The sequence below is a fragment of the Drosophila biarmipes genome, chromosome 2R (genome assembly GCF_025231255.1).
Source record: "Drosophila biarmipes strain raj3 chromosome 2R, RU_DBia_V1.1, whole genome shotgun sequence".
NCBI classification, from domain to species: Eukaryota; Metazoa; Arthropoda; class Insecta; order Diptera; family Drosophilidae; genus Drosophila; species Drosophila biarmipes.
Window position 1 is genome coordinate 22470574 of NC_066615.1, and position 15900 is coordinate 22486473.

The following is a 15900-nucleotide window of genomic DNA, read 5'->3' on the forward strand; positions in this document are numbered from 1 at the left end:
CCATAGAAGAGATGACGACAGGCGAACAAATTTGTTTTTAGTCTTGGTAATTTGCATAATTGAGTTGGAGTAAGGGCATTGTATTGGGTTTCAGATCCCAAGTGACAGATGAATAATAAAGCAAGGCTGGTGACATTTTCCACGGAACTCGGACACAGATCTTTTGAGTGATTGAGTTATGGGCGAGATTTTCAAGAGATTTTCTGGCATTAGCCTTACGGTTTTCCGTTTTATGGGCCTGTGCGTGGGGACAATTAAAGTTTCGGGTGATATTGGTTTACAAATTTCATATATTTTGGGTTATGGCGGGGATTTACGTTCAGATGAAGAAGATAATATTGATGTTCGGTGTGGAAAATGTCAAATTTCTTGCAAGAAAAAATAATAATTAGGTTAGGAAAAAGGATGCTTATACAAAATACCAGACTTTAGATTGAATAGACAACAGTACTAATAATATGTCATTAGCTTCCTAATTATATTTTAACAACCAAATACTTATAATCATTAGCTAAAGGCAATTTAAGATAACCATTTTCTTGAACGATTTATTAAAAGGCATGCTTAGTATTCAACAACTCTTCTATCCATTGCCTGGTCTTACTCACTATTTCACCTCATCGGTATTCCACTACCTCTCTACTCATTACCTGGGTTAACTAACTATTTTGCTCCATTCCCACACCCTTTATGAGATATTCCTTCCTTCTAAAATACCCATTACCAAGAACTATAGCCAACACATCCTCTTCCAATAACCGTCGGAATGATCTATTGTGCGTTTATCGAACTGCTTCTTCCCTACTGGGGGAAAGCTGAGAACCTTCCATCAAAGTTAACAGCGCTTTTACGGACTGCCCGCACAAAAAGAAATGATTTCTGAGTAATCAGAAACTGGCCATTCGAGGCTTCCATCTGCCCACAGCGATTACACACTTTGCATCCGCCTCACGTCCCAGCTGAGTGTCAGGATCTCGGGCTTGGCTACTGGATGGAGTCCAGCCCAGAGCGAAGCCAAGCCAGAGCCCAAGGAAACCGAACTCGAAACCGAAACCAAATAGAAAACTGCCTTGAATTATGATAAAGCCGGCCCCGGCAAGCAAACCCATTCTCCCCATCGGTCTTTCCCCGGTTTTGTATCTTGCCAGCCGCCTTGACCGCAAAATGAACTGGCCAAATGGCTCGGGCGGAGAAAACACTGCTGCTAAATGCTAAATGCAGTTTGGCTGCAGATTAGTGCGAGTTGATTATTTACTTTGGCTTCAAATTGTGCAATGCAAATAAACGGGCAGCCGCAGCATTATTATGTTAATGGCAACGAAATGCAGTTGCAATCGCAGTTCGCAGTTCGCGGTTCTCGGTTGCTGAACGTGTTGCCCATGCGGGTCGTAAATTCGACTCCAGCTCCTTCTCGACTCCGAAAGTCTGAAAGTCTGAAAGTTTGCGGCCGGAAAAAACCCAAGGCAACGCAGACCGGGCGATGCATGTTGATTATTTTTATTGCAATTGACAAAAGCCGGGGAAATGCCAATGCAAAACTCTTGCGGCGGGTAATTCTTCTGTAATTGACCAGCTGCCGTTGGTTTTCGGTTTTTATTTCCGACTTTTTCCCGAGAGCCAGCTTAGTTTGTGAGGAAAAAGTGGCACAACCAATTTAAAGTTCCTATATTTGTTTAGTTCTTTAATAACATTTATAAGCCCGCTCACTCTGAATTCCTTCAACCTGTATCTTCTCACTTTTTCGCACATAAATCTTCTGCCTTGTATAAGCACACACGCCGTGGGTGATCTTCCCTTTATTCGAGCCACACAAAAGCGCATTCCGTGATTGATTATCGCCGTATAATTCATTAATTTGACACCCACGCTCGCAGAGGAGTAACAAAACAGATGGGCTTTGTGAATGTTTTAATAATCAATAGATTATTTCAATCATTTTGCGTAAAGAAAAAATCCGACTGCGGAAAGTAGAGGGAGAGTTGCACGATGATGCGCCCGCATTCGCAAGGCAAATAAAGTCTGAAAAATGATTTCTGCCGACTCACGATAAGAGTTACAATAATCCCGGGGAGTTTATCTCGTCCCGGCAATCGCGTTCGATTATTAACCCTCATAAATAGACCCTCGCACAGTAGCCCTCTTGACCCCGCTCTCCCAGCGCCTTAACCCACAGGCTCTGCCGCAGTCTTCCCATTTTCATGAGCATGTGCAGGGGCACCTCATCTCCTTGTTATTTTGACCTACACTGAGAATGTGAGCAAATAACGCATTTCAGATGTAAGCATTATCTGAAAATGTAAATATTAATACTTTCATTTTCAACGGCAACTCAAGAAATATTTTAAGAAGTCGTTTTTTCATATTAAATTATTTAAATTATTTTCTATTATTATTTATGATGTTAAATACGAAAAGCATACCATATCCTTCTGTTTTTTTTCTTACATCAAAATCCTCTAAAAAATTAGTAATATTTTTGCGTGCACTGTGCGCTCTTCTAATAAATGTTTTTCAATTTTCATTGTGGTTAGTCATTTTTTCCTCTGCTCATCATGCAAGTCCATTGTTGTTGTCTGCGGCTTTTCGTTGAAAATGAAGGAAAGCGGGGGAAATGCTTTATCATCGACTGGAGGCCAAGGCCTGAGGTTCGTCTCCTTTGTTGGCTTATTGAGCCATAACTGCAACTTTGTTTATTCTTTCGCTCGTTACAGTTTTCTGTGGTTTTCCTCATTTTTTGCTGATTAATCATGCTTTTTTGGGGTTAGCCGGCAGCTGCTCCTATGCCGGGGAAAGTGCCTCGAGTTTCATTTTCTTATATTTTGATAACTGAATTATGGTTTCGGGGAAAATTAATTGTAAGTCATTTGAAGTGGTATAAGGTCGTTCGGGAACTTTTAATTTATTTGCCTAACTAATTTTCAATGCGTTTTTTATGCAATTGGTAAAAGTTAAGCGAAACCAAGAGTCATTCTATTAATTGAAGAAACCAATTGGCTTCGATTAATTGTCTGCTACCTGCATATTTCGCCATTTCCTCGTTAACCCCTCAGATGTTCTCTCAATATTAGACAACTCATCATCATCTGGCGTCCTTTTTCCGTGTACTATCCCTCTGTTTTCCCCCAAAAACCAATTGCCAAAGTCATCATTTTTCACGGCATGCCAAAGGCACCCGCTTTTCCTGTCAAAAAGTGTTTGTTTTTTATTTTTTAAATTTCCTCCGCATAAAGGAACAGAAAGGTGACCAAGCTAATGTCCATGTCCTACCATTATAACTTCCCCGTTTTGTTTTGTGCCGTCTCACCGAACCAGAAACCAGAAATGTTATAAATCATTCGCCTGGGCATATTTTTAATAGAGTTGTTACTTGTGTTTTCGTATTTTTGGCCATTTGGCCCTTTTTGGGGTCGATTGCGGTTGATTTTTTCTGTGTTAATTAAATGCCAGGCTAGTTTGCCATTTTGAAAAGGGTTTGGTCTTTGTAATCTTTTAATTAGCACCCATAACTCTTCTCGGCCCTCCTAGCCCCGTCTCTGCTTAGTTTTTTGCAGGTGAGTGAACTTCGCGGAGGGATAACAAGGAAGTAAGCAGAGTTTATAATCAACAGAGAAAAAGAAAATCATTCGTTTAGCAAAGTCAAATCAAGTGAAAATCTTTTCACACCCAGAGATACAATGGAAGGGAGGCGATGCCGGATAGGGATGGCTTTCTTTTTCCTTTCTTCACTTTGGCCCGGCAAACAAAGCGGTTTTTGTGTGTTTTGAGTGACAAAACCGCAACAGACATTGACTTTCCACTGGTTTCCCACTCCGGCAGCCCGATCCGAAAACTTTAAAGAACCGAAGCCGGGAACATTGTCATCATCATCATCATCGGCATCAGGCAGCCCAACATTTCCTTCCGCTTGTTAAAGGAGGTTTTATTTGGGGATTTTCGGGGGTGGAGGCTGAAGTTTCTTTCTTTCTTTTTTCTGCAAGCGTCACATTTGACGCCACCCAAAAATCGAAGGGGGATTAGAGGGGGCTTCGGAAGAGGCGGAAACTTGCGGCTCGAAAGGATGGCTTTTCGAGGGTCTACTGTAACCACCTTGGCATATGGCTGAGTTGGCTTTGCCTCTCCAAGGCCCACGTGATTGATGGCTCTTCTATGGTCCATGCATAGCCCTTTTTTCACCCCCACTTGGGTTTTCATCTGCACCTGTTGTCACACCAGCAAGCTGGAAAAGTTGCTGAAAAGTAAGGATGTCTGGGGCAGAGACTCGAGATGTTCCCAGTGATATGCAGGAGCTCCATAAAAATGGTACAGCCCATGGGGAAATATCCCTTATAATGCCTATTATGCCATTTCCAGTTGGGTTTATTTTTCCCTGAAAAGAGACCCCAAGGAAATGCAGATTATGGGTCTATAATACGGGGGTGGTGAAAAGGACCTTAGCTATGGGGACTCATTTTCTAAAGAACCAAAAAAAAACCTTCTCAGATCAACATATTATTTATCAAATTAGAAAATAGTATTATTATTTTTAAAATAACTATTATTTTATTATTATTTTTGTGTTTTTACACAAAATAAATTGAGATTATGGGTCTACAAGCTTACTATCCTTGAAACACTGACACGTGACATAGATAGTTTACTAAATTAAATTACACCTCTACATAACATTCAATTAAATTGTCTTGTACCCCTTTATTTTGGGAAATTCCCTTTGCACACCTTTAAAACCTTTTAAAAAATGTTCTTGCGTCGAGCTCAACTTTCACTTCTCCCCCTTTCGTTTGTGAGTTTTTGAAGGGCTACTCCCGACATGGAAAACATCTCTAAATCTCTAAACAAGCTGCGTCTCGCTTCTCAGTTCTGGATTCTCCTCTTCCGAGACTTGTACGTCAATGTCAAACTTTGACAGATGCCAGCCGTCGGAGAAAGGAGAAAGGAGCTGGCAAAAAACCGGAGCATGGATTTACTTTTATTTTATTACTGTCATTGTAGCTCACTCGGTCCCCACCCCCTTTCCTTGTGTCCAAGGCAGTGGGGGTGACGAAAGGGCGGCTGGGTGGTGTCTCCCCTTCTCCCACTGCCGTTATGTGGCTTTTGCGTAAGGATACATGGTCGTCGCTATCCTTTGGCTGCCTTATCATCCATCTGTGCTCCCTGTTTCCTTCCTCCTCCTTTGTTATCTGCTGTTTAGTCAGGCGGTGGGTGGCCGGGTTCTCGGGAGAAAGTCTTTCCTTTCGCACTGGCAGCTTTTTGGCAAGTCGTAAATTAAAAATGGCTTAATATGTAAATCCTTGCAGCTCTCCGTCCCTCTTCCTCTCCCACCGTCTAGCCCTTGCTCTTTCGCTCGGATTAGTTTTGTGGATATTTCGGCTTACGCCTGTCCCTGTCTTCCCATCCATATCCGTGAGTCTCCATCTTTTCCTCGGACATCCAGTGCAGCCACTGTGGGGTTAATGCTGGGTCCTTCCACCCCACACATCTGCTGTTTGCCGGTTGTTTTTGTTTTCCTTGGCTGTTGCGACACTGATATGCTTGTGTTGTCATTAGTCAACAAGCTCGTAGCATCGGAAATATGTATGCAAGTGCCATGTTTGTTGCAAAGTCAACTTTTCCAGAAACTTTGGTCTTTAGAGCATTAAATTTAAATTGTCAGGAAAGCGAAACCTTAGCTTTGATAATTTTATTGGCTAAGGGCTTAGGTTTATTATTGCATCGTGTTTCTTTAATTAGTTGGTTTCAAGGTGCTTTCTTAATCTATCTGTCACATAATCACCGCCCATTCCCCCCCTCATGACCCTATAAAATGGCCTTAATGACTGCTGCGCATCATTCCAATTTTCCGAAATGGATTGCCTTTAATTTATTCCCTTTGCAAATTGCAGTGTCATTTAATTTCGCTCCTTTTTTGTTATTTTCCCCACCAATTTGCATTTTCCTCTGTGTGAGTGTGCGTGCTGTAATGCATTTTAGTAATTATTTTAGCTGCTTTTCACTTTTGTTGAGGGCAGTCATTAACATTTGAGCTGGGCGCTAGAAAAATGGCGACCAGGGACTGGGGAATTGCACAAAATTCTTGGCCAGCTCTGCCATAATTTAATTGCCTTTATGACTTTACTAGATGGAAATTAATGATTGTCATTTATCAAATTAATATATATTACTTTTTACACGACTACACAAAGCGAAGAAATCAGTATGGACTTTTTTCTGGACCAGGGGATATTTATTTAATGCATTTTTCGATTAATTGCATTGTAATTGTAGCAGTTAATTATACAATGGTAATGTGCGCCACTTTGTGGTCATCTCGTGATTTTAAAATGCTTATGCAAGAATAGAATGGAGAGCCAAATATAGATAATATATTTTAAAAGCCAGGTAAAATGTTATGATGTATTATTTAATAAAAACGCTTAAGTTGACAGTGTAACAATGGACGGGACCTTAAAAATCTTCTCCCTGAACAAACTATATCCAATCATTTCTTCTGCTCCATGCCCACGGGCCTCTGGACCCGGAAAGTGCAGAGCAGATCCTCATCGATGCACAGCATGGCCCCGGCATTGTCGAACTCCCCGCAGTAGTTGGGGGCGGAAAAGATGGTGATCAGCTGCCGCTTGGCGAAGAACTCGTACCCGTCCTCCACGACCTGGTGACCCCGGCAGATGAGGTTCAGGTTGAAGCGGTGCAGGAAGGCGCTGACCACGTCCGAGCCGAAGGTGTGGCTCACGCCCCGCTCGTTGGGACCCCAGCCCATGATCCTCAGGTCCGGATCGGACCACAGGATGTCGCAGACCAAGCCGGACTCGGGGATTTCAAGGGGCCTCTGGATCTTCCGGATCTGGTTCATGCTGAACAGGCTGGGACTCAGGCCGCCGTGGCAGCAGAAAATGTTGTCCTCGATGATCGCCGCCAGGGGCATGCAGTTGTAGCAGTCGACAAAGGTGCGCCACAGCTTCACCGTGTAGCGCCTCTTGCACTCGTCGAAGAACCCGTAGAACTGATTCAGGCTGGCGCACTCGTGGTTTCCCCGCAGCAAAAAGAACTTGTTCGGATGCCGCGCCTTGAGGGCCAGCAGCAGGGTCAGCGTTTCGATGGACTGCTTGCCTCTGTCCACATAGTCGCCCAGGAACAGGTACTTCGAGTCCGGCGGATAGCCGTTCGAGTCGAAGTACCGCAGCAGATTGAGGTACTGTCCGTGGATATCGCCCAGCAGGCTTATGGGAGCCGACAGCTCCAATAGGGTGGGCTGTGCCAGGAGCACCTCCCTCGCCCTCACGCACACCCACTCTATGTCCCGGGCGGAAATCTGAACCGCGGAGCCCAGTTCCCCAACCAGCTTCAGTTTGGCGATTATCTGGTCCAGATTCATTCCCTCATCGAACTTGAGACCCCGATTCTTGCTGTTTCTGGCCAGTAACCTCTTCATCATTTTCGCTCGAGGCGTTCTCTTCGGCAATTTGGAATTTTGGTGGCGTTTCGGAAGGTGTTTCTCCTTGTCTCTGTGTAAATTATTTATGCTTTTTACTTGATTTTTTTATAAAGGGTGTAGCTCCCACTTTTCTTGTCTTTAGTGTCTTGAAGTTAATCGCAAACATCCTTAGATTTTCCCCCGACCAATCTCGGCTAAATGTAAGCCATCACAAAGCCACATAACTGTCATTCAATCAACTAAATTCGAAGCACCAGCCCCTGCTAAACGCCCCCTCCTCCCAGCCCCACCCCTGGCAAGCCCGCCTCATAAGTCCCCCCACAGTGGACTCCCCTTTAAACTCCCTTTGCATTGTCAGCTCGCCCTTCATCTTTGTGTGAGCAATCGCATCCGTTGCTTTTATTTTTCAAATCAACATAATGGACACTTTGCCCGACGGCAGCATCATCCAGCCACTGCCACCCCCTTTTGGCCATCACCCCTCCGGCCATGTCCATGCATACATATATACGAAAAAACACAAAGGCAACTTCAGTTTTTGGGCTTTGACAGCTGACATAGAATGCAGAAAGAGAGCGACGCATTTTCGAGTGGGTGGGCCAGCCCCCTGCCAGCCCAACCCCTCCGGGGGTGGATCAGGCCCCCAGTCCCCGCTTTCCACAATCAGTTCTTAAGCCGAAACCTACCGCAGATGCAAATTTTCCATGCTTTTTCCTTTTTTTCTAAGGCACTAAAACAAATTTGTTGAGTATTTCATTAACAGATGGCTTTCAGAATATAAATAAATATAACGTTGCCAGCCATGGCACAAGTAAACTTAATTATTTTTAAATTTTTATGTTAGCATGATAATTTAATATTCATATATTTCTTAAACTGTTATTTACTCGGCACTCAAGATATCAAGAACCTTAAAGCTAGGAATCTATGTTTAAGATTAGTTTTAGAATATTTTAATCTATTGCAGATAGCAGGTGCTTTCAAGTCGATAAATTTCACCTGTACAAATTCTCAAAATACCATAATATTTCTGGTTTGTTAGGGCGGATATCGGAGAGATTTTTCCCAGTGCATGTCCGTCGCCTCGACACTCATTAAACATTTTGCTAACTGCAACTCGGAGTGTTGTTGCTGCCGTTCGGGGCTGTTGTCATGGCAAGTGTCACAACAGTCGCCTGCATTTTGTTGGTTTTACGAGCATGTGACAGGCTGAGATTCTGCGAATGCATCAACCCTGAGCCGAGGAATGGAAATGTGGAAATGGAAATCGAGGGGGAAGTCGGAAGCGGGCTACAAATGTAAGTCGTGTGATTAGTAACGGATTCCGCAAAGGGCGCTGCGGAAAAGCGGCGGGGGCAGCCCCAAGCACTCAGCTTTGGACCCACTCTCCTCCAGAACTTCATCCCTGATCCATCAAGTTGACAAGACCAAATCTGCCCACATATGAGCATTTGTTCTTTGATGAGGAACATTTTTGCGCATCGCCTTGACACAGACCCTCAGACCCATTGCTTGATACATTTCAGCCACTGTCACCCGCACTTGGGCTTCTTTGAAATTATCTTGGAGTGTGGTATTACGGTTTTAATAAATATTTTGCAAACACAAAGCAAAGGAAATTATAATCACAATAAGAAATGTGTTGTTTGCCTTTCAATTAAACAAAAATGAAATTATAATGGCATTTCTTTTAATCCAAGTTTCTCAGATACACGCAGTGAGAGTTTAGTGGTATGTAAAAAGAGTATATTTTAGCGACTATAAGATTTCGTCATAAATATATTTTTCCTTCATACATTGCCACTGCTTCTGTTGTTGTGCAAGTAAATATGAAAGTATTTCACACGAAACATTATCTCTGCACTTTGCATTTAGAGATAGAGGCAAACAGGAGGTGGGGCTGGGGATTACTATTTTTGGATGGGCGGCTTCTGTTTCATACTGTAGACACAGCTGGACCCTTTATTTTCCATTTTCGGTGGGTTCCAGCTGAGATTTCGCCTATCTCATGCACTTCTCCCCTTACAATCTCCCTCTCTTTCTCGCAAAATGCTGTCGTCTCTTTCTTTTGATGCTCTTATCTCTGCGGATGATATTGTTGATTTTGTATTCCCGCTCACATGGATGCACTGAGAACTTACAAAAATATGAAGAAGATTAAGTTCTTTAAATTTAAAGTACTTTTTATTCGTATAGAACGATTTTTGGCTTGTTAAAATATGGTACCAACCAATTTATTTGTAGGTGTTACTGTTTCAGATATTTTTGTTAAAACAAATGCTTGTTCACAAAGAATCTCTCTCTATATTCCTTTAGTATTTCATTATTGAACAATTTATAAACAATTTTTTTCTCAGTGCCTCAGCAGTAGCTCCCTTTCTCCCTCACTCCTTTGTTTGTCGCTGTAGTTGTTAATTGCTTGCCGCTACTTTCTTGCACTCCCCCTCTCTTTCTACAGCTCCATCCCCCTCTCTTTCTAGTGCGGCATCCCCCTCTCTTTCTTTTGTTAATCACTGCACACATCAATGCGGTAGTTGTTGTTGGCTCTGCTTAATGGGTTTTTATTTGTTTATGCATGTATGAGTACGAAGATGAGGGACGTCCCCTGCTGACCACTCTGCATCTTTTCCTGTCGTTCTATATCTGTATCTCTAACCTCTCCCTCTGTTTATCTTTGCCAGAGTCGCCGCTTCTTCTTTTTCGAGACCCATGGGAATTTTTACAAATGTTTTTAACGACAAGTGCTCTTTGCGGCTAGGATTTCGAAATTGTTTATACTTAAATGGGCGTGGCGGTAAAAGTTTTTTGATTTTTGGCCTCTTAGCTTCGGTTATTAATTATTTGTTTGCTAGGCCTTTTGAAGTTTTTAAAAATTGTGGAGGGGCAAAAAGTAGGGGTTAAAAATAGATGCAAGCCTTTGTTTATATGATTAATCATATGACAGTATGCTACGATTTTAAGAAAAGTAATAATTTTTCTTACATTTTATGTATTTTTTATTTTTTACGTAAATAAAGGCTACCAATGTTGTAACCATAACTTCGTTTGTGTTTTAGTTCTCATACTACTTACTTTTCCCATAGCGAATACAATTCTCCTCAGCCTTCATAACAAACCATCAATCAAGGCCTTTAACCAATGTCAAATGACAGTATTTGAATCAATTAAATATTTATTGACGAAAATATTCTGAAATAAGTATCGAATTTCCCCTGCCATTTTCTCCCCCACATCGTACACCTCGGAAAACATTAAATGCATCTGTATACAATCGGAAACTTAATTAACATTGGAGCGAAGGGAAAATGTCATTTCATAATTTCGATTTTTGACATTTTCCAGGGTGCGATGGATGCAGTTTTTGCGGGCTGCGACTAATTAACACATTTATGGAGTGACAAACATGATGTACAGACACACAGCCCTCATAAATGCAAACACGATCTGTTCCTGTTTATAGGGACGCCCATTCGAATGACCCAGAGCATGAACATTTGTTGCTGCGTTTGTAATTATGCGCAAACCGAAAGGGACAACTGTTGACATTTTCAATTGTCCTCATTTATTGCGACCCCAAAAATTTTTGCTAATTAAGCAATCAAATAGTTGTCGCTTTGGTAATGAAAGTTTTCAAGGGAAGGCGAGAATATGGTTAGGCTTAAGGTTTGGATAGATAGTAAAGGGGAAATAATAACGGACAAGGCCATAAAATGATGCGAACACGGACAAGCAGCATTAATTTTTTTAGTCTTGTACAGATTTATGGACTTATATGAAACTTCAACTGCGAACTATTTTTGTAAGAATAATTTCGGAGCCCCACTGACTGGCGGACAAAAGGTCGAGGATTCCCGCCGAGATACGGACAAAAATACGGACAGCGAGACGTGTGCCGCCAAAGCTTTTATAGCTGTCGCCGTTCACACAATGCGGTCCGAAACAAAAATATAAATCAACTCCGGAGGCAGAGGATCCCCCACCACTTTCCACTGTACGTCGAGAGACAAAAGATCCCGCCCGACATAAAGACATGGGAGTGGGAGATAGTTGCTGGTTTTTGTTTATTTATTCATTGATTTTAATACACTGCCGCGGACAGGGGAGTGAAAAACTCCTTGTAAATGGAAATGCATTTTCGATAAAGCATTGGAAATTGATTTTCCCCCGCCAACACCTTTTGCCCCTTCCCCTTTCCCATTTCCCGACTAAATGTTCGTGCGTGTGTGTGTGTCTGACGTTGGGTGGCATTTTCTTGTTCGTTTTTGGAAGTTGCTTTGTTTAGCTCCCATTGATTTCCAGCTGTTTTCCCCGCTGCTCGCTGGAAATTAATTTCCCCCTAAACGGATTTTCATTGTAATTCTAATACTCATCTCTTTTTCTGTGGTTGCTACAGTTGTTGGGAGTTCTTTAGTTCGGTTTATGACTATTTTTATGTATTAATATTTATGGTTTTTAATGTTCCATATTTAGTGGTTTCGTCTGGCTGCCACCCTATACACGAATCTCCTGTTTCCGATCCCCACCTCCGCTTCAAACAGTTTCTCTTTTATAGGCTTGTTCTGCAACGGAAATTGATCGTAAAATCCCACACTGACTCCTAAAAAAGTTCACACGCTGCGGGGAAACCATTGGTTGCACTACAGCATTGTGTGTAGAAAATTGATTTGATTTAGTGCTTAGCTAGTAAGGGGATTAGTGGGGAAACCTATATCATGCGTTGTAGTTAGTCGAATCTTTATCCCGAAAATCATTAGGAATGGTATGCTGGAAACCCCAACTTCTGTTGGACCTTTCATGAACCACTCAGCGTCGCTCCTTTTATTTTCTACTTGATCCCATCAAAGTAAGGCTCCTCCTCCTGTTGCTTGCACTTAGCCATCTCGAGTGTAAACAATAGAAGCCGAAGAAGAAGAAATCTAGTACCGCTGGCCATAAAAGCAAGTGCAACACTTGATCAGCTTAAATCAAACAAAATGAGGAATAACATTTTCACTCACACTTTTTCGCATTTCCACTCACTCGCTAACAAGTCAAGTCAACTCGACATGTCGGTGGGTGGAAAGTGGGAGGAAAAGGGGCGGAAAAGGGGCGTGGTGCGGTCGTTGAACGTCCAAGTCGCTGTACTATGGCACACTATGTGTCTCTGTGTGCGCGACTGGGGGAACTGTTATATATTTTCCAAACATTATAGCACTTTACACTTTTCACACGCTAAAATAATATTTTTGCAGGCTGCGGGAAGAGGTGTGGAAGGGGCATGGACTTTCAGAAGGAAGTGTTTACTCTAGTCCATTTGGCCGACGCCCCTCCACCCGTCTCTTTCTCTTGGCCTCCACCCCTCTCCTTCTTTTGAGTGTGGGCTGTGCAAACAGCAGGAACAGCAAAGGGAAACAAAAGCCGAGGCAGCAGCGCCAAATGTCAAGTAGCCGTCAATTGGACAGGACGACATGGGCCGAAGGAGAAGCTGCCTTCAGGAGGTGGGGGTATGCGGGCCAGATCCCAAGGAGCCAGTGAGCTGGGACAGTTTCGTTAACCGCAATTGGGCACACAGGATAGGTAGCCCCCGGATCCCAGATCCCAGAAGCGGGCCTCTAAAACTACATGAGGAAAAATGATCATAGTCATAAATATATAGTTTATAACATAAAATGGTTCTAGATTTTGGAAAGAAAGAGTTCAATATAATCAGTACGTAAAACCGTGAAATGAAAGAAAAGATCTTAAATACTGTATCACATATCTACCTGCGATATCATCATAGTATTGCTTGTATCGTCTTCTTTTTTTACTCATAAAAAGAGTGGTGTTCTTTGGGTACTTAGTATTTGTATACCATTATGATATCATACCATTCTTCTTAAGCTTTATTCTGCTTTACCCATATTTTGTTGATATACTACATAAAGTTTTTCAGTGTACCTGAAGTGTTAGCACTTTTATCCTGGACGCCTTGTCTTCGCCTCTTTGCACTTCGTCTTCGCTTGCTTCGTTTTTTTGTTAACCAGAGCTTTGGGCAAACACTTTTACCGTTGACTTTGCCGCCCTTCCGCCGCCTTTCCTCGACTTTCCCGGCTTTTCCACGCTCTTCCTTCCAGCAAGAACCCTTTGAAAGGTGGGCAGAAAAACCGCTTAGCATGTTTACCGCCGTGTACGCTCGGCACTTGAATTCGCCGCGTTGCATTAGTTCGCCGCATGTGTTTGTGGCCATTACAACGCCTAAGTGCAGGCGCCTTTTCAGTAGAAAGGTTGGGAAAGGTGGGGAAAGGTCGCAAAGCGGAAAGTCGGGCGAGGTGGGAAACTCTGCCGCCGTCGCAAATGTTTGCTCTGCTCTGTTTAACCCATAAACGTGCTTTAACCGCTCGGCGACTTTCCTCAGACGGTGTTTGTTTGGGTGTGTGTGGGCAAGCTGGGCTCTGGCAAACATTTTTTGCAGCCCCAAAGAGTCACGCACACACGCACGCAAACGCGGGAAATGGGGCAACCCTGTTTCGCCTAGTCCACAGGGTTGTCAAGTAGTCGGTAGTTTTTTTTGGGCCTTTGTGGGGACTGTACTTTAATAGTACTACTTGCAAGTTTATATTAGCCCACTAATTACCATTCCTTAGAAATTCTGTGTGTATTATGTTGACGGTTGGGTTCGATACAGGATTTAGGCATCCATCAGTCTTATCCTAGAAAAAAAACAGGTTACTTGCTGCCTCAACTAATTGGGAATTATAAGCTTAAAAACACCTTTTTCTTGCTCTTCCCTAACCCAGGCTAATCACTCGCTTATCTACCCGGATCTGTGGCAATTAATTGAGCTAAGCATGGCCCATGTCCCCAATAATCCCAGAAGAGAACTTGATCTGAGCCAGAAGTAAATCTAATTAATACAACAAACGAAAGAGAACAAAACAATTGAGAGGAAGGAACGGCCCAGAGACGTGTTGATGTCCATTTAAGCTAATACTGATTAATGCTGACAAATTAACTATGAAATTAATCAATGTCCGAGTATGTAGAGCACGTTGAACAACAGCGGAAAGTCAAAAGAGGCCCCGGCGATAGGGCGGCTGCACTGTGGCGACATCTAGCGGTGGGGCCCTTCGGTTCCGGGGGGTCAGAACTTCTGTTGTTTGTCACTTGTGACTATTTATCAATGCCAGCATAAATAAGGCGGAGAGAGCATTTCATCAAAGTGTCAGGCGGATTATCAACTCGTCGAAAGAGACGGCCAGTGAATAGGGAAGGAGACAGCCTCCACGCTTGACTTGAGTTGACTTCTGTCGCCTCCGACTGCCTTATAAATATATACAACTATGTGTAAATACTTCGCCACTGTGCGTGTCTGCAGTCCATCAAACAACATGTGATAATTCCAGGTTCATCAGCATTATAATCAACATAAAAAGTCAACTTTTGTGTGCCAGCTATAGTGTTTACTTATTTATACAGCGGGCAGAGACATGTCAGTGGGCATTTACCAGGCAAAAGTGAGCATAAAAGTTCCCATCATCATCCCATTCCCGTTCCCATTTGCCATGGACCATCCGCAGCCCACTTCTTGGGGACGTCCTCTGCCGTGGACGATGATGATGATGGTGATTGAGCAATGGCACGCAACGACTTTATCTTCATCTCCATTTTTTGGCATCCGAAATTGCATAATTTATTGCGTGTGACAAATCATGAAGGCAGCCGGTGACATTCCTCGCACACCGAGCACTGGCCCAGCAACTGCTTTGCATAACTAATTAAGTCTGACGGAGATGGACACGGCAGTTGTTCCAGGTGTCACAGGGATTAGTTTAGTCATCTGATGTAACTCGGAGCCTTTGAGTGGCTTAAAAGGAGGTTGGAGTGCACTGAAGAGGTTAAATTGCTATGGAAGTGCAGGGTTTAAGCACCTGCAATGGTGCAATTTAATAGGGGAATTTGGTACTTTTTCAGAGTATTTATATTCCACTACAAATTAAGCTCGGCTTGTGGTGCATTTTAAAGTGAGGAATGCCTAATCCAAAATATGTAAATCTATAGAACACTTCAAGCCACTTCCACTTGCTATCATGGTACATGTAAATTTTGAAATATTTTAAAAAGCCTACAAATGTGCTGCTTACCCACGATTAAGCCCGATCTTCTCTAATCCCCAGCTCTGTATAACAGCCCCCTTTCAGACCCCCAGCCTCGCCTGAACCCACTTGATATTCAAAATGAAGACATTAGCGGGACAAAGGTCTGCGCAATCTAAATGAGAATGCGTCAGCATGTGTGTAATTGGAAAGCGCACGACATATATTATCGGCCAAAACGCACCGACTCTATAGGATGGGGCTCGGCCGGTTTAACAAGTTCCCATAACTTCGTGGTCCCACAAAGTTGTGTCCACTTAGGAGATGTCACAACACCAGATGGGGGCCGCGGATCGTGGCGGCGATAGTTAATTGTGACCATTGGATGTCCAAATTTATGGTAGCATTCTCGACGGG

The 15900-nt window shown here is 43.0% G+C and overlaps 2 protein-coding genes across 2 annotated transcripts in view; one reads left to right on the forward strand and one right to left on the reverse strand.

The window, feature by feature from the left end:
- The window catches only part of LOC108022676 (uncharacterized), an 85031-nt gene that overhangs the window by 3628 nt on the left and 65503 nt on the right, over window positions 1-15900 (forward strand). The gene's annotated exons all lie outside the window — the stretch shown is intronic.
- Window positions 6377-7606, reverse strand: LOC108022678 (serine/threonine-protein phosphatase alpha-3 isoform). Its single transcript, XM_017091749.2, has one exon. It carries the CDS (start codon window positions 7427-7429, stop codon window positions 6476-6478), a length of 954 nt encoding a protein of 317 aa, XP_016947238.1. The 5' UTR covers window positions 7430-7606; the 3' UTR covers window positions 6377-6475.

What these genes read in the sequence shown, in the direction of transcription:
- LOC108022678 (XM_017091749.2), bottom strand. Translation starts at nt 7,429, where the DNA reads ATGATGAAGAGGTTACTGGCCAGAAACAGCAAGAATCGGGGTCTCAAG.